At 45.6% G+C, this 22,754-nt stretch overlaps 1 protein-coding gene across 1 annotated transcript; it reads right to left on the minus strand.

Annotated features, from left to right (window-relative positions):
- Positions 1 to 193: 193 nt before the first annotated feature.
- Positions 194 to 9,571, minus strand: erfl1 (Ets2 repressor factor like 1). Its single transcript, XM_086113865.1, has 4 exons — positions 9,264 to 9,571; positions 6,525 to 6,702; positions 4,174 to 4,303; positions 194 to 2,385 (listed from the first exon to the last, which is right to left on the minus strand). The coding sequence occupies exons 1-4, from the start codon at positions 9,569 to 9,571 to the stop codon at positions 1,673 to 1,675; spliced, it is 1,329 nt and encodes a 442-aa protein (XP_085969991.1). The 3' UTR covers positions 194 to 1,672.
- Between the last annotated feature and the right edge of the window lie 13,183 nt (positions 9,572 to 22,754).

A 22,754-nucleotide genomic window follows, 5' to 3' on the forward strand; every position in this document is an offset into this window, starting at 1 on the left:
CGTACTTTTCAAAGCTTTTGTCTTGAGGGCGTCTGGCGCCGCCTGGCGCATCAATAACGACATGGTCGCAAAAAAACAAGTTTGATAGCGCGATAGATAGAAATAAAACCAAGAAAGTGCCAACTAACGTCCAATATCCCAAATAATTAAGTTTATTGCTTCTCAAGATATTCATCTTTTTTTACCCCCCATATGACCTCTTTACAGTAAAACAAAACATTTGAGATGCATACACACACGCACACACATGAAACTGTATTTACAGCTGCTTATGTGTCACAGTTGGAACTTTACAGTAGAAGATACATTGTGGCTCATGGGTTTTTTTTATTATTATTTCAGGGAATGCAATTAAATTAAATTAAAATGAAAGCAAAAGAAAAAAATCTGTTACACTAGATGGATGCTAATATAAAAATAAATCGACAAGCAAGGATTCGCGGGGTGGACATAAAAAATTAAAAATTAAAAATTATATAGACCATTGGGCACAATTAAAAACTTGGACAGGATCCCGATAAGCTCATCATAGAAAAACATCTGCTTATGAATTATTGAAACTTTGGATACACATAAGCTTGTAACTTTATCCCCCCCGAAATATTGAATTAAATATGGAATAAAATCACCACGATACAGCTAGCTCTCCCCATAGGTGCTCGTCATTAAATATACAACATATTAAAATATATACACAAACATACGCGCACACACACGCATTTATACAAATTTAAAATCTGATCTTCTTTTCTTCCCTTTTTTCATCTCCCAGAATGTGCAAGAATATAAATAATGTACTGTGTAACTTCCAATAAAACAATTTGAGGCAAAAAAAAGACCATTAGAAATTAGGTTGAAATTATATTGAAATAAATTAAGATACAAAATACAAGAACATTTTTTCACATCAAGTGTAAAGTGGTTCTCATGACAAATTAACAAAATAGGCAAGATATTTTTTAACATCCTTGTCATGTTTAAGTGAATTGAAATGAAAATAAATTGACCAATTTGAATATATAAGACAAAATACATTTTTGATTTCACCGTGAATGTGATTTGAATCAAATAGATTAGAATACATTACATAATTAAATAAATTACAAAGAAATGTATGTATTTTCACACCATTGGAAATGTGGTTTAAAAAATTCTACCCAAATAAAGTCTGACACAATTAAATACAGGAAAGCAATTTCACACTAGTGGCTTTTAAAGTCAATTTAAATAAATGTCGACACGCGAGAAAGCAGGACAAAAACATTTTGTCAAGCATTAGAAACGTGGCGCACATTAAATTGAACACAAATTTCAGACGAAAGAATTACACGATTTCCCACAAGACTAGAAAAGTATCTTAAATTAAATTCAGAAACAAAATGTTTTCACACAACTTGAAATGAGGTAAAATGAGGGGCAACCATTTCAAGCACAGGACTACTAAAGAGACACACAAAATCCTCCACCAGGTGGCAGTATTGGCCCGTGACTTTGTGAACGTTGTTTCAAACGCAGGAAACACAAGTGGAGGCCATTCATGTAGATTTGAAGATTCAAATGGCCATGGGAAGTAAATGTTACGCTGTAAAAAGTTTTGACGAAACATCTGATGTTGAAGTCTTGGACAAAAGGGGAAAAAAGCAGAGCAGCTGAATAACAGGCAGAAGAAGTATTAGCTGTGGATCATTTTGAGGGTCTCTCTCTCCCTGTGGCGTTCATGCATGATGGCGGGCAGCGGTGGCGGCGTGAGAGGCATCAGGCCCTTGAGAGGGTGGGTAGACATGGGCGGCGGCAGGGAGGAGATGGGCGGCAGCGGTAAGGCCACCGCTGCCCCCACCTCTGACTTCTTCCCCCCCGCCGCGGCGTCTTTGGCCGCGGCGAAATCCTGCTCATTGTCCGAGCTGCAGTCACTCAGGTCGGTAATCTCCAGGTCCGAGTCCGACTCTGCGTCCCGCTTGATGCTGCCCCGCCTCTCCGTGGGGCTCTGGCGTCCCGGGCCCAGGCTTGGGGGCGTGGCCTGGGCACGCTCCCCGCCCAGGAGAGGGTTGCCCAGCTCAGTGCGGCCCAGTGACAGGCCCCCCTGGTAGGGGGGTAGGCCCGCTCGGCCCCCCGCCGATATTGCCGCCACATTGGTGCCACCCCCACCAGTGGTTGCCTCTCCTGGGGGCAGCAGGGTGGAGAAGGGGTGAGGCAGCTGTGAGAGGCCGCTAGGTAGGGGACCGGGGTAGAACTGGGAGGGATAGAGCGAGCCGGGGGGCAGTTTGGGACAGTTGTTGAGGGAGAAGGCCCCCGGCAGGTAGGGGTTGAAGCCCCACGGGTAGTCGAAAGGTGGGCTGCGGGGGTACGCGCCCAGCAGGGATGGCGGTTTGGTGTAGCAGGGGCCACCTAGCGCACAGGACCACATGAGAGTTAAATGAATCCACACATACAAAATGGAGGACAAAAAAATTGTTTCAAAAAACAATACAACATGGAAGAATGTTCAGTCATCATCATTCACAAGTCCAAACAGGAGGGGCTTGTTTTGGCAGCTCCACCTTAAATAAAACAGGACCACCTTAAATGCAACAGGGCCACCTTAAAGTAAATTTTGTCTTTTTTTTTCTCTCTTCAAATTAGGAATTAATTCGCAGAACATGACAGCTATTGCTTTTCCAGTGAGCTGAGTGATATGGAAATGTGAAGATCCTCGCTTTATGTTTAATCAGCGTAAATTATATGATGATTTTTGTGACAGCCTGGTCCATATCCTACCCTGTATTTGAAAACATGTTACAAAAAGTTTTTTTTTGGTGTATGTTTATGGGCTCTGGCACAGATTGATGGCATTTTCATTCGTTTCAGTTGGGAAAGATAATTTGGGATGCGAGTGTTTTGAGCAAGCGTAGTTAGGAATGAATCAAACTCGTATGTCAATGTACCAGTGTATTGGTCATGCTTATGAGAGGGGAAAAAAAATAAAATTGTGTATTTTGAAAAAATAATAAAGTCATGTAATTTAAAATCATACTTTCCTCTTTTATTGGTTTAATAGGAGAAAGATGCTGGTGTTTGGCTGAGTGGGAGCGCTGGGACCAACAAACAAAAGCATCTTCACCTCCCAGCGCAGCTGACTTCCTTCCAACTGCCGAGCAACTCGCTGCTGCATCCCCCCCCCCCCCCCCCCTACTCCCACCCCTCGGTTTCCCCTCAATCCGCCAGCCTGCCACGTTATTTACTATGCGGGCCTAATTTGACAGCGCTCAAGTGTGTGCGTGTGCGTGTGTAGCTGGCAGACACATGAATATTGAATCAGTCAGACGGGCCTCTCTCGCTTGCTTATGAAAACACAGTAATGGGCGCCCACAGGCCACAAACTGAAGCCTGCACCCTCAATTAGGGCCTTCCTGCTTGGGGAGGGATTAGGACGCCGGGGACACATGGGAGGGAGAAGGAAATAACACCCCAGGACAAACTGTGGAGGATGAAGAAGAAGAAGAAGAGGAGGGGGGGGGACGAAGGGGGTCGAGTCGGTGCGTGTTTACACGGTACCTCGCTCCCTCGCTTTCTGCACTAATGTGTGTCTGTGTGTGTGTGTGTGTGTGTCTATAGGCCATAAAGCAGAGTCGGTCACGGACAGTGGAGTGACCTCACCTTCCTTCCCTCCTTCCACTTGTTTAGCAATGATAGGCACAAGTCATGAGCTAAGTGGGCCGCACCTCACAATCTTGACTGCAGGCTGCCATCGCACTTATTTTCTTGAACAACAATTGAGCTACTGACAATGAAAGCGTACTGCGGCCATGCCGGAAAAAAAAATAAAAATAAATCAACATAGCAAACGTTTTTCCCCCCCATAATGCTACAGGGTACCGACTTCCACCTTCGCAATCGTGCGCATTTCAGCGCATGTACAAGTCAAAACCAGGTAGCATTATGGGGGGGGGGGATGCTATGATATAAGCATTTAGCTGATGTTTTACCGTTACGTTGACCAGTACGTTCGAAAGACTTCACAAGACTTGTTTGAATGACAACATAGCCCAGTCAAAACTATTCACTCGACATTGGCAGTTCCACGCTTCCATAACAACGTGATGAATTTCACACTGGTGGATCCCAATGGAGAATATGTGTCTTTTTTTTTAATTTATTTATTTTTAATATCCCCACATGCCATTCAAGTGTTCTCACCTGAACCGAGGAACGGAAACGTGTCCAGTCGCAGCTTGTCTCCCTCCGCCCCCGGCGCCGCACTGCCCCGATCAAACAGGGAGGACGCTCTGCCCGCGTCTGGCAAGCGAGGGAACAGAGACTGGATGGCCTACATGGCGAGGAAAATACACAATGGAATGAGAACTTCGGCCATGAGTAAAGTAAAAAAAAAAAAAAAAAAAAAAAGGAAAATCCAGACCACTGAAAACTTTGGAGGAAGACAAATTTCAGTATGTTTCACATACTTGGCCACTAAAGATGATTATGAATGAGTTATGAGTCTGAATATACCTTGAACAACATTAGAATCCCATGTGGGGAAAACAAACGGTCAGATGCCTTTTTTTGTGGCAAAACAAAAAACTGAGACCAAGATAAATCATTTCGAAACATTCTCCACCATTAATGTGATCTATAACTAGGACAACTCAATTGAGAAAAAAAAACAATTTTAGGCTTTTGCGAGAAAGCCAAGAAAGCCTCCTAGAACTTTATTTGTGGCTCATCACAGAACTTTAAATGGTGGCAATTGTGTGCTGACCATTTAACATGCGTTTGAATGTCGTTGGTTCTTACTGAACACCTCCGATCATCAAAGGGTGTGCACACTTGTGCAACCACAACATCACAGTTGTTTATCTTTGCTTTAGACTTCACTTGATTTCATTTGAGGTGTCCAGGTTGGAGGCCACGTGAAAGGATTCATCTGCGTCTTTTTTTTCTTTTTAAATAAATATAACGTAAAATTATTTGAGCAGGGGTGTGTAGACTTTTTATATGCGCTGCAAGTTCAACAATGAAATCGTCACTGCTCTCGGACATCGACCGTAATGTCAAGTCATTCCCTCCGAAGTAGAAATAAGCCCACACTTCGGAATAAGACGGGCTCACCCTCGTCATATGTTGACAAGCGTGATGCAAACGGCGACGGAACGGAGGCAAGGACGGGGGATACAAAAGGCTGTCACGGGATCGGGGGGGGGGGCTCCGGAGGAGAGGACACGTTTGAGGCTGCGAAGGATAAGTGAGGAGGAAAGCGAGAGGACAGCGCGGCTCCGATTGAGGGCTGCTCGCGAGCCAGATCTGACGGGGTGACACTCGCTCAGGACGCAGGCTGTGGAATACACCGGGGACGACGAGACGAGCTGAAACAAATGGAACAGATGAATCCGGGGAATGGCCGTGACAAAGGGGGGATTTTTGTCCCCATTCTCCCCGGATCAATATCCCGTGTCACCCCGAGTTTGAAAGGCGAGACCGTCGTCCCCGAGCCGGCAGATCCGCGTTTGCTTAACGAGGCGCGCCATTGATCTGATCTGACACGGCCCTGCTTTCATTTGAGATCGATGACGCGCCAAAGACGGGGGATGAGAGAGAAGAGGGGATCATGTCGTCTTTGGGGGGGGGGGGCCCGGGGGCGGTTTGGGGGGGGGGAGGGGGGGTTAAGGACGACCTAAGGCCGTCTTTTCGCGACCTTAAGCACGGCGCAGACAAGACTGTACTTTTTACAGATCTCACGGAAACTTTCCCGTATGCACATACACACACACAAAGTTTTTTTTTTTTGAATCATGCATTGATAACCTGAACAAGTGCGAGTCGTGCTATCACCCCAAAAACAGCATTGTGGACTACATTGACCATGTTGCTTTGCGCCGCTGAGCCAAGAAGAGCAATTGACAATAAAATGACGGGCAACTCCTCTTGCCACTGCGGTTATGCACAAAAACACAAATTCTATATTGGGGCCCCCCCAATCAGATTTTTTTCCTTTTTTTTTAACAATACCATGAATTTTATACAGTGTCATGGGATTTTCTCATATCACATATTTCCCCACAGTATCTTTGGATTTTTGGATATCGTTACATCCCTAATACACTTTTGGGTTAACTGGAACAGATTGCAAAATAGTTGCAGAATTTCCTATTAGGACACCTTTGAGTGTAATAAATTCAAAACTTCAACCAATGCTAACCATGTCATGAGGTGATTTTGTTCCCCGTCGTGTTTTCATCAGACAGCGCAACCACTTAAAAATGTGTGGCAGCTTTTGGGTTAAGGCTGGATTCTTATTATTTTTGGACAGATTTTCATAGATCCAGAAAAGGCTCAGCAGGTACCTGCTAGCTGCAACGGCGAAACCACATGACAGCAATAGATTTTTGTTGGAATCTAATCAATTTCTTGATTAAAAAAAAACAAACAAACAAACGGCATGCCTCCTTTTGCCGATCTTTCCCGGCTATGTTTCATGCTAACTACACAGCATGCAAATGACATTTGATGAGCTGCGCTGAAACGCGGTCCAGTGTGAAATGTTGGAGTACCTCCGGTGTGCAGTCGGGTGCGCCGGAGCCTCCGTTGAAGTGGTTCTGGGCCAGAAAGAAGGGCGAGTTGGCCATGTCCAGGATGGGGTAGTTGACCAGCACCACTTTGCTGAAGTTAAACTTGTAAGTGAAGCGCTTCCCTTTGGTTTTGTGCAAAATGCGCTTGTTGTAGTAATACCTGCAACACAGCGGAGATAACCGAATGAGGCGGATGAAGGAGCGGAAGGCTTAACAACGCCGGCGTCAAGGTTTGGTGGATTTTTACGGAAATGAATCAGTAAACCGTGCTGCGGGGTGGGCGCTCGGCTCCTTTCCCACTTCTTTTAAGACGTCTCCTCCCTCCTCTAATCCATTTGTGTCCGGATGCCTTCGTTCAATACCGCGTGAGCCTTATTTAGTTTGATTCCGCCATTAGCTGGCAAGATGGCCACATGAAAAATTCCACTTCACATCAGAGACTCGCAATGTATCATTGGTATCGTTAGTATCCCGCATGGCTGACTTCCTGTTCATGTTGGGACGAGGGTCTTTGAGCTTTGAATTTAGTTATTTATTTTCCGGTGAATCCTGTCATGATAAATAACACGATGACTCCCACGATGCCTCGCTATGCTCGAGCTGCAAATACCAGTATCCCTTTCATTAATCTTTCTAAATCTTAACGTACACGTATTTGTTGACTTTCTTAAGTGAGAGCACTATGGTGTTTGAAATCAGGTATCGTCGTCAAAATACGAGCTTCACCTCTAAGTAGAAGTAAACGCGCTCTGCGTGGTAAAAGTAGCTCGTCTAATTGCTCGTCAGGAAAAAGTCACACGTTCGATTTGTCGTTACGTGAAAATGGGCACATTTTTGGAGCAACGGGTAAATGACACGACTGAAAAGGATCACCGACTAGTGACATCATGTCAATCAGAGAGTGTGGAGACATAGTGTGTGTGTGTGTGTGTGTGTGTGCCCAAATGGGGGATTTCCATGGTAACGACCCCAGTGGGCATGTCAGCTTCCTGTGCCACCACTGAGGTGCGTGCTCATGCCACCTGGCTCAGGTGGAAGAACGGAACACTCGGGCGGGGGAGAGGGGGGAGAGGTGTGAAAAACCAAAAAAACCACAAATATCCATCCATCCATCCATTTTCCGAACCGCTTGTAAATGAATGTATACTTCATTTAAAAAAAAAACAATTAAAAAGAAAATAAAAGCCATGTAGCCCAAAGACAGAGATAAGCACACACTGGTCTGACGCCTCATACATCCGTCATGACAGCATGCATGATTAGTAGTTATGTTGTGTGACTTCAGGTGTTGTTTGCACACAATATTTTAGTCAAATTTAGAATTGCTTGACCTTCAGGGTGTTTTTACATTCTTAAACTTAAACAACCAGCGATGCAACTTACAGTTTGACCGTTTGTGCTCGGTGGAGGTCATGTCAGTATGAACGATTCTAGTGGAGCAAATTATTCTTCCATCCATCCATCCATTTTCCGAACCGCTTGATCCTCACTAGGGTCGCGGGGGGTGCTGGAGCCTATCCCAGCCGTCTCCGGGCAGTAGGCGGGGGACACCCTGAATCAGTTGCCAGCCAATCGCAGGGCACACAGAGACGAACAACCATCCACGCCCACATTCACACCTAGGGACAATTTAGAGCGTCCAATCAGCCCGCCATGCATGCTTTTGGAATGTGGGAGGAAACCGGAGTACCCGGAGAAAACCCACGCAGGCCCGGGGAGAACATGCAAACTCCACACGGGGAGGCCGGAGCTGGAATCGAACCCGGTACCTCTGCACTGTGAAGCCGACGTGCTAACCACTGGACTACCGGGCCGCCCACCACAAATATCTTTATTCATTTTGCGGAACGCGGCCCGTCCATTGTTTGAAAGTACCCATAGAGTGAGCTGAATGTTTCAACGCCTCATTATGCCCGACATCAACCCGCTTCGAGCAGCACGTATGCATCAGCGCCCCAAACACGCCGTCTTGGGTTTTGCTCGGCGTGGCCAATGGCGCAGTGGCCCTTAATTGAGCAATTAAGTGAGGCTAATCAAGAAGGCTAATTGTGGCCCCAGCCAATTCATAACAATTAGACTCCCGCGACAACCTCCATTAAGAAGAAAGCAAGGAAAAGCAGGAGGAAGGAAAGGGGAGGGGGAGCGCACAGTCATTTGTGATAACCACGCATTGCTCGAGACCTGTTTCAATGAAACAAGTTTGAAAAGTCCCAGAAACTTTACGGCGAAATCCTTATTGACTTTGTTTGCTGTTCTCGCTCCTCTGTCAACTTTGTATTAAGATGGCCGCCGATAAAAAGCTGCAATGGAGGAATATTGATGTTCCCCCGGGCAGAGGTTACAAACTTCGACACGTCTTTTCTAAACATAAAGTCAATTTCAGACTCAACGCGAGAATATTCGGCATTTGAAGGTTCCGTGAACGTCCCAGAAGCACAAAGCACGCGCAAGAGATTAAAATTTGCCAAATCGTACGACCATCCAGTTTTACCCGTGTCGTGCGTTTTATTCAAAATGAATGAACCGAACTTGTTCGAAGCGTACTTTTGAGGCATTTTCTAAATGAATTTACCCCAACATATCGTAGTCGGTGCTTGCGTCTAAAAATTGCTAGTCATGACTTCTAGTCTTCATGCCTTCCAACCAGAAATTGAGCAGCCCTGTGCTTGTTTGCGGACCCGGCATGAGGCAGTTGTGACCGCGACGCATCTCATCCACTACCTGAGTGCTCTGCTCAGTTTGTCGTAGTTCATGTGCGGTTTGCACTTCCTGATCCCCCACAGTCGGGCCACCTCGTCGGGGTCCTTGATGACGAACTCGCCGTAGTCGCCCTGCCACGCGATCACCCCCTGGTACTCCTCCTTCTGCAGTAGCTCCAAGATGAAGTGCCACAGCTGGATCTGCCGCGATCCCGGGCTCGACTCCGGCTTGTAGGCCCAGTCCGGGAAGGCGAACCCTGCGCAGAGGAGGGGGGAAACGGGGTGGGGGAGCGGAGGATTTGAGAGAGGCCTGCCGTTAATTCCGTCCATGGCCGCCGGGGACGAAGAGGTCGCCGTCTGGATGAGCGATGAAGGTGAGGGATGAGGTGTTTAATAGAACAGCGCGTGCCCTGAGCTACGTTCGGGCCCTCTCGGCTGCACAGATTGCTCAGGTGCGTGATGACAACTATCTAGGAAAGAGTTGATTGATGCCGCGGTGCACGCACACGCACACACCGGCCTTAAAAGGTACCTGTTTGCACATCACACACACGGAGTCAAGTGTTTGTACTCGCCGCGCAACACAAAGCGTGACCAGAGGGCAGACCTCCGCCCAGGCTATGCAATGGATCAACACCCTGCCCAGACCCAGGGAAGCAAATACAGAAGTTGAAATGAAATATTGTATTTTTAACACCGAGTAACTGGTGTCACCTCATTCATGTCATTGTTCTTTAAACGCCAAACTACCGTATTGGCCCGATATATAAGACGGCCCCGATTATAAGATGACCCCCTCTTTTTCAAGACTCAAGTTTGAAAAAAGACTTTTTGAACACCAAATAAATTTTTATACAGAAAATAATTACAGTACATCTGAAACAAATGGTTAGAACAATATATTTGAGAGAAATGTTATTTTGCCTCATTCAAATCTTAATATCTGAACATTTAAATATGTAAACTAAAGTGCAATCACCTTCATAAATGAATGGCTTCTGATTTTTGAAATGTAAATGACATAACTTCTCCTCAGCTGCCGGTTAACCTGGCCAATCATCGACCCACTTTTCTCCAGATTGTCGCTACGATTCTCCATTTTCTGTTATCTCTTCTACTATTTTCTTCTCTTTTCTTTCTTATCGCTATTTTTTATTTTTCTTCTTCGTGCTACCGCTATTTTTATTTTTATTCTTCGTGACAGGGGTTCACTTTGGCCTGGGGAGCCAACTTCAGCATTCGCTTCAATGATACCTGGCGCCATCTAGCGTTGTGAATGGGTATAATATCTAGACCCCGAATATAAAACGACCCCCACTTTTTCAGTCTTATTTCAATGCAAAAAACACTGTCTAATATTCGGGCCAATATGGTAGTTGACAGTGACTCAGTCGCACATTTAGCTCCTAGTCCAACAGCCCGACTGACCTGAAAGATGTGAGATGCTAAAAACTTTGTTCCCTTCTGACAAACATTTCTTTTGTGGAACAGATAAATTGTTTTTCTCTTAATTTCAAGGGGGAAATATAAGCGTTAGGAGTTACCAACCTGGCGTCCAAAGTGCGGGCACCGGGGGCAGCAGCAGATCACTGACGCAGTTACAGTCCATGCCTCTGCAACACCTGACAAACAAACGTGAAAAATATTCATCAGTCCGCAAGCTGTGAACTACGAGCACATTTTATTTGGAGGTCGCCGAGGGGATCGAACACAAACGTGCCACGCGATGCCGATTCTGAAACATGGTTGGTATTGATGCGTAACGCGGCAAGGTTATGTTTCGTATAGCGATGGAGCGATTGATGGATGTGATCCCGCGCATCCACCTGAGGCCGAGCGTGATGCAACGCGTTGGATATTCACGCCCGCATCCATAAGCAGCAGCGGTTCACTTGAAGAGCACCTCAAAGTTTCATTTGATTTAATCAGGCGGAATTTTCCAGTATTCTTGCGTCAAGTAGGGTCGCGTTATACGCAACAAGTGTGAAGCGTTTTGTTTATTCGACATGTATTACATTCACTGTGTCATGTTCGATATGCCGAGAGGAATTTTTGGAGTGCGGGAGAAGTTTTTTTTTTGTTGAACCCACAAAAACGTGGCAGGGAAGAAATGCAAAGCAGCTTGAAACACCGGAAGCAAATGCATCTCAAAATTGCAAGCAAATACTTTAACGTCATCATTTACGACTCAACTATATCTACATAGTGACTAAAAAAATGGTTTTATTCAAGTGTTAACTAAAGCCCGCATCAAATTTAGTTAGAAATCGAGCAGATCGGATCAGGCGGATCAGATAAATGGATGGATGGATGTATTCAAAGTTTTAACGTGTAATCCTTTCAAGCAAATTGGATTAATTGTTAATACGTTTTCAAGCAGCCCTAAAATGGGCGTTCTCTTCTGAGAACAGGGCATTTGTTTTTGTTTCGAGAAAATTCTGGTGAGAGCAGACTCAAAAGTAACTGTTGCATTCCAATTAGTTGCATTGCATCTTAAAAAAAAAAAAAAAATTTAACATGCCAGCAGGTCTAAACGAGGTAGGGGGTGTTGGCGGCATGTAAATCAGTGAAATGCTAATCATAACGCTAATGATGTTGCGAGCAGGAGAGGATTTGGGCTGGCGGTGCGGTCGACACACGGCGACTTTTCATCGGCGTTGCTTTACAAAAGATCACATGAAGACGAAGAAATGCCCTCGCCCGTTCGCCGCCGCTTCGACTGCTGTGCTGCTGCGCTGCTGCTTCTTCTTTGCCATCTTTAATGCTGCCCTCTGCATTGCTGCCTTTGCGCTTCTTCTTCTGCCTCTATTTAATTATGCTCTGTGAATTTGGGATTTTTCCCTCCAGCATTGAAATAGAACGTGAATTATTAAGGTGTGTTTGTATAAATTATTATTGCTAACTCCAGGCACTCTCTCTCTCTTTCTTTTTCGAGAAAGACTCCCTCTCTCGACCGGCTCGTGGCCTTTGGATGGTAGCAACTCTCTCGCTCACTTTATGTGTGGTGTTTTCACGCCGCTCCTTTCTGTCTTAACATCTCCGGTCTTCTTGGTTCTTTTCAACCATTCATCTTATCATTCTTTATTTTTGCTCCCTCTCCCATTGCACTGTCACACAATGAGTCACCCTGTACACAACACATGTTCAAAGTCCAGGCTGGGGGCTATTGGCAGGTCTATAGCGTTTTTTTTAGAGGTTCGTGGCATATTCTAAAAAAAAAAAAAAAAAAAGCAACTCCAGGATGGTTCTCAAAAATGGTAACCATCACCACCATCCATCAATTTCAGAGCACATGTAGACCAAACAAAAATCAATGGATAATTTAGAGTCTTCAACAAACATTTAATACATTTGTGGGGAGCCAGGTTACCCTGAAAAAACACGGGTAGGTCAAACAAACTTCACATAGGAAGAAGGCTAGAACCAATTTGAACCCAGAATCTCTAAACTGTGCGGCAGACTTGCCTGATACTTGTTAATGGTGATCTAATGATACTTTTGGAACAAAATATTAATTCAGTGACTTAAACCAAAGCACACCAATAATTTTGTGACTTCTTAAGGTCATGTTTATATTTGTAAAGACGAATGAATACCATGACACTTTTGTCACTTTTTGTAATTAAGTCAAAAATTTGATCAAATTTAGATATTTAAATTGGAAATGGAGAACTGATTATTATTTGTGTAGCATGGAGTCCACCACCATCACTGCAATAATGCGTGAGCTGGGTTTTCATGTTAGCCAGATAGATACATACAGTGGCTAGCTAGCTGGATATCTAGCTATCTAGCTAGCTACCTAGCTAGCTAGCTGCTAGAGAAAGAAATGCAGTAGCCACCAAGCGATAGACATAGATAGACAGATAGACGACAAATAGAAGGATCAAGTGTCATTTTATAATTGGTATCAATACTTCAGTGATAATTCAGGTGTTCATTCGGGAAAATTGGATGTAACTAATTCTGAGCAAAGTGCCCCCACATTTTTTCCAACAACAAGAAGAAGAAGTCTGGACAGCCCTGCAGATATTTTTCTTCTTTTTCACATGGCGTCTGCAAAACTGTAAAACTGTAGCCTTTTGCTCAGCTCTGTGAAAAGTATGGCCCTCAGTTCAAATACCGCTCTCCAACCCGAGCGTGCAACCGAAGGCCGCCGCCTCGAACGAAAATACGATATTCTGTGCGTTTGAGGTCGGAACATACACGTTTGACCCTCCCCGCGTGCCGCGGGTCATCACTGCGGCATCACGCTTTTCTGAGGAGGACTCCCTCTGCGTGTCGCCATCCAGGTCCATCTTTCTTTTTCCTTGTCGCCGCCACCTATTTTGTGTCTCATCAGCCTCTCTCCGAGCCACGCCCCCCCCCCCCCCTCAATTCTCACACCACCCCCTCGGTGTGCTTCACCTCGGTGCAGTAATTTTCTGTTTGATTTCGGAGGTAATGCATTTTTTACAAATCAAAGAGGAAGCAAGACGACCCCCCCCACCCACCCTCCTCCATCGCTCACCTCCTCCTCCGCCCACCCCCAACCCCTCAGCTCCCCGCCCAGGGCCAGAGAGGAGATAAAGGCGCCTACATCATTTCCTTGTTAGTTTTGATTTGGGCAGCGCAGGGCTTTCAAGTTCCCCCCCCATCACCCCCAGAAACATTATAACTAGCAGCCCAGGGAATAGTGCTGCTCGTGCACGCTGGCGCCTACATGCACTCATTGTTACACACACAGCGTTTGGAAGTTATACAGCGCGGTACAAAACACGCAGGTATTCAGGTAGCCGACACAAATAAAGACGTAGAGCCCATCGATAGTGACTGAATCGATACGGCCAGAGAGCACTTTGTTTTGCTAAAAAAAAAGACATTGGCGGGCTGATGAAAGAGCACAAAAGCAACAGCGCGCTATATTGGGGAGGGGGCGCAGAGGACGCCATACTCCAAACAAAAGGGGCCTTTCCCAACACCCTGATGATGGATCACACGTTGACAATGCACTTAACTGGGGAACCTGCAGCACCGTGGGCCAAAAGCAGCGCACGAGAGTACAACCACAGACAGTTATGCGGCAAATAAGGTTGCTGCATTTGACGCTGTTGGAAACTTTTGAATTGACATCAATTTATGCGACTCGAGCAGAAATGTACAAGGCTGCAGCCCTCCTACTTGACTTTTCCCCGACTTTGCGTGAACTCTCGCTCTCTAATTTGAGAGTTTTCATCAGCGGCCTCGTTCGGAACAGATCCTGTTTTGAGAACGGACAACATAAATCATACTCTGCGTCGCAGCTAAGTGTGACAGCCAATAGCGCTTCTCAAATTGGTGCCCACTGGCAAGTTTGCAAAGCTGTTCCGATGTCGGCTGGCGAGCCACGGGCAAGGTACGAAAAGCTATATCAATATTCTGGAGGTAGATAGAAAAGTTGCAAGACAATCGGCCTTCCAAAACTGGCCTGTGGCTACTCACTGCGGTCAATTCAAAAGTCAACAATTAACTAAAATGAAAACTCTAAAACCTGTAGAACTCTGGGTCTAAGTGGGAACATGGCTTTTTTTTTTTTTTTTAATTGCTATTCGCAAGCCACCCACTGTTCTGAGACAATCCGTCAAGGTGCCGGCAAGGTTTTTTATGTTATTTGTGTCAGTTGACGTCATGTGCGTTGGGGGACGACTTCCTTCCTCCCAAACAGGTCTGACTGATGTTGACTTTAACAAGTGGGCCCAGTGGAAGCAAGGTTAGTGGGCCAGTAGTTTGAAGTGACGGTGCTACAATCGGGGCGAGGGGGGCTACCGGTGAGGCAACATTACGCGTCTCCCGTGCTGTCGAAAGAAGGAGGCAAGAGTGACGGGTCACGATATAAAAAGATAGCAAGGAGTTTTCTCTTTGCAGCACATGAAACAAACTCTGTGCATGCGTCTCATCTTTTTTTTTGGGACGGGGGGGGGGGGGGGGTTGCCCGCTGAAAAAGGGCCGAGCGACCCTCCGCCCCGTCTTCTTTTTTCTTTCCTCTCGCTCCAGTGTTCCCGCTCTCCTCTCGCTGCGTTCCTCTCCCTGGTTAGCTCTGACACACTGCTGCGCCTCGGGCTGCAACAACACAGGGACTGTGCGATGTGCGTTTGTTAAACCAGAAGTGGAGACGAGGGGGAGGAAGGAGGAAGACGAACCTGTCCTTTCACCAAAATTCATTTTAAGCATTCTAAAAAAGTGAAATACATTTCTGAGTCAGAGCAAAAACATCACAATGTGTCGCTTTTCTGTTAACAAACACAAATAACTATAAGGAAAAACCGGTTTGGCCATTCACTTCCCACAATGTTCATGGACAGACATGTTTTGAAGTTGAGAATATTTAAATGAACATGAGTGAGCGATGGTGATGTCAGAAAGCCCTTTCAATAGAGAAAAGCTGGCAGAGTGATATCAGAGTGCTAACAGCAATAGACAAACCAGCGGGAAAAGTCTCCCTGTTACTTCTTGGTTGGCTGCTGCACAAGCACTTCCAAATTTGTGCCGGGACTCTTGTTGACCTTGACCCCGTGGCAAAGAACAAGAAAATCAAGTACACTGTGAAAAGCCCTTAAACATTGATGTTAGATGCATTGGTGTTCCGTTGAGGTGTCACTGGGCGTCCGCCATTTCTGGAAGGGCATGAAACCATTCAACGGGGCATCGATTTTGAACAGAAGGACATAAAGCCCATCAGATGGCAGATGTACAGTATATCCTGTAGGGTGCAAGTACTGATCACGAGGATGTTTGCTTTTCGCAATGAGAGTTTTTTAAAAAGCTTTTCTGGGGGACTACTTTTAGCCGTCGATGGCTAAACTCTGGCTAATAAATATAGCTGGCTAAGCTAGCTTGAACTCGTGAAGATTTGGGCTATGGCACATTTTTGAACATATTGATGCTAATTGTTATCCATGACATTCAATAAAACACTCAGGCACAGGTGTCAAAGTCAAGGCTCGGGGGCCAGATGTGGCCCGCCACATCATTTTATGTGGCCCACGAAAGCAAATCAAGCATGTCAAGTTCCATGATGCTTGCTAAAATCTGAAACAAAATTTCAAATTGTCATATGTAATCCACAAGAACAGTCATTATTCTTGACTTCTGATTTTAAAACCAGTTAGCCATCAATTTGTTGTGCGCTGTGTATGTAACACGTGGAGGTGATTGAACATTTATATGGTTTCCCAAAATTCATAACGGCCCTCCAAGTGAAACCGTAACTACTATGTGGCCCGCGACAAAAATGAATTTGACACCCCTGCACGAAGGTGAGGGTAGGTGGGCTACTCATGAGGAAATTTGCCTGTTTTGTTTTTTCCAGGCTTTTCTGGGGGACAACATTGAGCTGTGGATTGTTACAGATCCCTTTGACACTGAATCTCATCAAGATTTTGGTTTCAGCGTGGCTAAGCATATTAAACATAATATTTTGGATGCTAATTGGTATAACTGACAGAAGATCAACATCCAAGGTGAGTGTGCTGATCAAAAGGAGACATTTTTTTTTCCTCCAATAAAATTACACTTTTTGAAAAGCCTTTTCTGGGGGGCAACATTTCGCTGTGGATGATTATAGCCAGCTTTAACTCGTGAAGCTTTGAATTATGTTTTAGATCATTGTTATCAATGACATACGATAAAAGAGGTGACGGGGTGTGTGTTTGTGGACGGAACCCTCTCCTGCAGGACTACTGTATTTAATTTTAGCTGTGAACGGTTACCGCTTTGACTCAATATTGGGTTCCAGTACAATTTAGCATATGAAACATTTGATGATTATTGATATCACTTACAATAAACGTCCAAGGCGAGGGTGTATCTGCTACTCACGAGAAAATTATGTTCCAAACTTTTCCCTGAAAGGAGAAGAAATCGCCACAAGTTTGGAAGAGCAGGTGAGTGGCTGGAGAGAGCGGGATGTATTAGTATTACACATGGTATGGAATTGAGGGGGGAAACGCAAAAAAAAATAAATAAATAAGGAAAAGACTGGGGTAGTAAGAGGATGAAGAAGAAAGTATCAATCGATAGGGTTAAATTATTCATCGTCATTAATTATCGATCGCTCTCCGTTGCCGGGGCTCGTCCGCCTTGCGCCGGAGTTGAAAGGCGGGAAAGCGGGCTTTATTAAAACCAGCTCGGGCCTCATTGTTTCATGTCCCGCGGCTAAAAAAAAAAAAAAAAAGGGAAAAAAGAGTGAGGGGTGGGGGGACTGCGCTGGAGTTTAGTTTGGCCTAGCTATCACTATCACAGCGTGCTCAGGCTTGGGGGGCGCTGACGCGCGCGTGCACAGCGGCGGCAGCGGCGGCGTCTCGCTCCGATCAATGAGGGATCAATGGCTCGCGCGGACTAATAGCCCGAGAGCGCCTTTGATCTCACGGATGAGAGATCAAAAAACGTGCGCGGGAGTGAGGCGGCGAGCTGACCTTGGCGCGCGCACGCATGCGCATTCATGTGCTTGGTTTTTTTGGGCTAGCGGGAAAACAAACTGCTCGGCATTCTCTCATGGCGCCGTGAAGGAAAGTGGCAACTCTGAAATCGAAATTTGAAAAGTATTTTGGGGCCACCCGCACTCGCTGCAAATATGCCTCGCACATGCTTTAAATAGATTTAAAACTCGTTCAAACAAACCTTCATAGGTGGCTAGCATGGAAGGAAAACAGACGCAGCTGCTGGTTCATGGTAACCAAAGAAAGGAAACGCAAAGACAGTAAACATAAGCATCTTCTTAGCCGCCTTACCGATGGCCTCAACTGACGTTGTCGCTCAACACGCACAGCCGCTAACGCTCTAGCTAGCTAACTGCCGGCCAGCTCTACATTCCCATTCGCTGAACTCCACGCCACTCAACAGGCCAGACCCACTTTTTAAACCGACACACATTCGGGGTCACAGACACTACAGTGTAGAATGTGACAATAGCGAACTCCCAAAGGGACAAAAATAGGATCTGGCTGTACCATTTTACTTTGTACAACATTACCGCTGGAAATAAACCTACTGTACGTGCACCTTGTATGAATACCAACAACGAGACCTTGGTTAGTTAGCTTGAGCTTTTGACTAGCCATTCAGCACAGCAAAAAAACACACACGCAGCGAAGATTCTCCGTAACTTCTGCTAACGACCCTGACTAAACCACCATCTGCACCCAACATGCAAAGATCTTCAAACAGTTGAGAATTCCATTCTGCGTGCTTGCGTCATTAATTTCCAGTTCACCAGACATGCTGCTGATTTGGTTCTAAGGATATCCAATACCTGCCGTGACGGCTATCCTGGAACAACAGAGAGGATTAAAAAAACTAATAATAATAAATAACACTGGAAAAGTGTCACTCCAACCAAATCCCACCTTAAAAAATGCTGATGTGCTTCTGACAAGGCGATGGCGTGACAACAAGGCGACCATCTGCTGTATCCTCGGAACAGATGAGTGTCCTGTGGGCTCAGCTTCACGCCTGTAGAAAATTGTGTGTGTGCGTGTGTGAGTGTGTGTGTGTGTGTGTGTGTGCCTGCGCGAGAGCTTATTTCTGGGTCAATGGAAGGCGGTGTCACCCAAAAAAAAAAGAACCTAACAAGAACTTCATCCACTTACAGTGGGGCTGTCCAAATTCGGTCCTCGATGGCCGCGATGCATGTTTTCGATGTTCCTCTCCTCCAACACACCCGATTCAAATGATCGGGATCGTTATCAGGCTTCTGCAGAGCTCGCTTACGAGCCGATGGAACCGGGTGGTGTTGGAGGAGGCAAAGATCTTAAACGTGCATGATAGTGGCCCTCGAGGACCGGGTTTGGAAACCCCTGACTGCATCCAGCCACTAACGGTGGTACAGAATCTGTTATGAAGTCGTTTGAGATGCGTAATCATGTAGAAAGTCACTTTTATTATTTTTTTTATATCAGAAAAGAGAGGTATGACTTTGAGGGTGGCGTTGATTTTTTTTTTTTTTTGGGGGGGGGGGTTGTCATGTTGATGGCTCATCCAACGACTTGTGGCAGTATTGCAACTTTTAGGGGGCGGCGTCAAGTTATAGACTGAAGTGAGATGACTTCATTTACTGTACACACTTTTTTAAAAAGAGGTGTTTATTTGACAGGGCGGGAGGGGGGGGCATTTATTTCTTTCAGTGGAAGGACAGCCCAGTGACAAATGGAGGCAGTACATTCAGGTTATGAAAGGATAACCACAGATAAATATGGTGATTAGTATTTTTTCCCCCTCCAATGGCAAATATGAAGTGTTTATTGGAAGGAGACGTGTGTGTGTGTGTGTGTGGGTATATATTTATTTTTTACTTCTTCACATGGATGATGGATCCAGGAAGCATTGGAGGGACGGCATTTGTTAGTTAGAGGGACTTCAAGTTACGGATGAGTAACCAGTTCTGGCCTACGTCGAGACCTAAAGGACTGTTATTCTCTCTCACACACACACACACACACACTGTGCATCTCCCCTGCGCTGGCCTCTGTAGTCGCCGAGTTACTCCCTCGATCGCTCTCACTTCCCGAATTAACCACTCAAGAAGTCACCACTGACTCAATCAATAGCTCATACATAAAAGCTGCTATAATCGCTCCCTGTGCATGTCCGTCTCACTTTCCTCCTCCTGACCACTCCTCTTCCCCACCCTTCCTCTTTTCTTTGACTGACTCTGTCCTTTTTTGGGGGGGGGGGGGGTATCCATTATGGCCGCGTAAAAGCAACATGTTGTCACTCGCTGTCGAGTTTCTTTGTCTGACAAGGCAACACGTGCTCAATGGAGCCTTATATAGTCGACTTACGAAAAGCATCTGGATCCAGACAATTCTATTTCGTGAAATAAAATGGAGTAGATTGAACCGAAAACTTTTTCCAGCGTAGGAATAAAAGCTACATTCAAATTGGTTTGCTTTGGAGGTATGAATAAACACAGATAAAGTAGTTTGGATGGGATGGATTTTTGCCTTGTAGTCATGTTGTTTTATGGTGCTTACATCTTTTTCTCCATTTGTGTCTATCGAGGCGGCAACGGGTAGTAAAGCGGCGACATTCACTCAATTGATCAGAGATGATAAGACTATTGATCCCACGTCGGGGACATTTACCAACAACTTCAACTGCAAACAATTGATACATCACCGGAGTGGTTCGTTACTTGCTTAAGCCCGTACGCACAGAACATCATTTTAACATTTTAAACACCGCTTTTAAAACAGGATAGACCTCACACACGGCCTCAAAGAACAGAATTGGCGAGTGTGCGCACTGGGACGGTGGCCCTTGGCATCCACCGGAAAGGGGGCATCCGCCTCCCCTGTCAACAAAAACTTTTGATGGGCGGAAAAATGACTTTGGTCAACCCACAAGAACATTTTCTTACCCTCAAATCCTGTCAACGATCGCATAGAAAAAAAAAATCACAAATTTGAAAAAATTCACACATCTCACATTTTTTGAGTAGCCCGTGACATTTTCTGAGCAGAATGGGGGTGCCGGGGTGGGGGGGGGGGTACTCTTAACGTCTAACGATCATTTTTGGTAGACTTCTGATAATCAGGCTGAGTTTGATAAAGAAGACTGGAAAATGTTAAAATATTGTCAGATTATTGAGTGATTTCCACATTTACGAATGTCAAAACTGACCGTTTTCCCGAAAGAGGGGGGGGGGGGATTCCGCAGGATAATTGCTCAGGATAATCTTTTTGGGAGATCAGATATTTGGGCCTTGGCTGACTCTGATCACAAGGGAGAGAAGTCCTAAAATTTGGTTTGATTATTGGCATGTGTGTTACGATTGTCGGTCTGCAGCCGTTTTCTGAGCGGATCACGGAGGAAAAAATCAATATTAACTCACCCCACACTACAAGATAATCATTAAAAATGGCACTTTTGCTCCACTTTTACAACTGTTGGCTTGAGACCGTTTCCCAAGCAAATCGGGAAGAAAACAAATCTCCCATCCCACACCACGGGATCATCCTGTAGTGACATCCAATCTCACTTGAATTTAAAAATCCTCAAATTTGGCCCAAATTTTTGCAACGTGTGTACGATAAATTTGTTAGCACCAGACGCGCAAACAAACTCTCCCATGATGCAACCTCATCTTCCTCTCGAAAACACTCGTGCGAGTCCGCGAGGTCACCTGATGCCACGCTAACGTTGTACCATATTTCCCGACTTCCCACGCTCGTTTCGCAAAGCGTGATTTGTGCAGCTTGCTTGCCGCTGAAATCCCTGGCCCGGATTGCCTTCCCGCCTGAGACGTCAATATTACATTATCTCATTGTTAACCGGGAGACATTCATTGTTTGTACGGGAACCTTAAGGAGAGCATATTACTGCAACAACAACAACACACACACACACACACACACACAGACACACGTTGGCAGGGGTGGGTTAAAAAAATACACATGGAATTTTAAAAATGCTAAGGCCTGCTCCGGCCGCTTCTTCTTCTTATTCTCTGCCTATCTCGGCAAAGTCTTTGATTCATCCGTACAGTTTGATGTGCAAGAGAGCGAGTTTTGTAAACACATTTTTCACGATCATATAGCCACGGGCAAGGGGAGCGCCGGGTGCCGAGGAGGAGGAAGAAGAAGAAGAAGCAGAGGAGGGAGCAGTGCGAGAGGGACGTTTAATGAGGGGAGAGAGACAGACTGACAGAAAATGCAAGGATGTTCGTGTACACACACACACACACACACACACACAAAAGTGCGCGTACAGTTGTGAAAGGAGCTCATCTTGGCATTCTGTGTCCACGACACGCAAAGAGACACACAGCATAAAGGTGGGATGTCAAGGGTGGTGCCACGCTGAGATAGGATGACAGGAAAACACACACACACACACACACACACACACATAGATGTATGCACACCCTGCGGAGCTGCGATTGATGGTTTTGGCTCAAGCCGAGTATCACAAGGGGTTGACGAAATGTGAGGCAACCATGACAAAAAAATGAAAAGTTCTGCAGGGCGGGGGAGGGGTGGGGCGAGGGGGGGGGGGGTGACAACACACTTTTTCATGATGTCACAGCAGATGGGAAGCAATCCACGGGGACAATAATGTGACAGGGTTGCAAGTGTCATTGGCTGGCAACCAGTTCAGGGTGTGCCCCACCTACTGCCCAAACACTCCAGCATGCCCGGCGACCCTTGTGAGGACAAGCGGATCAGAAAATGGATGGATGGATGGATCATCACTTCTAAATTACTCTATAAAAATCCATTGCTTTGAAAAGTTGAATACAAAAAAAAAGTTGATGCCACTCTGAGGTAGTTTCCACATTTAATCAGTGATTCTTCTGCGTACCACTAGAGGGAGCCCACATACCACTGGTGGGACTCGTAGCACACTGCGAATCACTGCTGTTTTGTCACTATGGAAGGCTGTTCCAATACTTTTGTCCGCAGTGTGCAGTCGAAGTTCTAAAACACAAATGAATATTCACGTTTCCTCTGACCTTCACTTTCTGTGGGTAGAGTGACCCCAAGTCACTTTTGTGCAA

Source organism: Hippocampus guttulatus, chromosome 6 (genome assembly GCF_054856545.1).
Source record: "Hippocampus guttulatus isolate MCC_2025c chromosome 6, RoL_Hgut_1.0, whole genome shotgun sequence".
In the NCBI taxonomy this organism is placed as follows: domain Eukaryota; kingdom Metazoa; phylum Chordata; class Actinopteri; order Syngnathiformes; family Syngnathidae; genus Hippocampus; species Hippocampus guttulatus.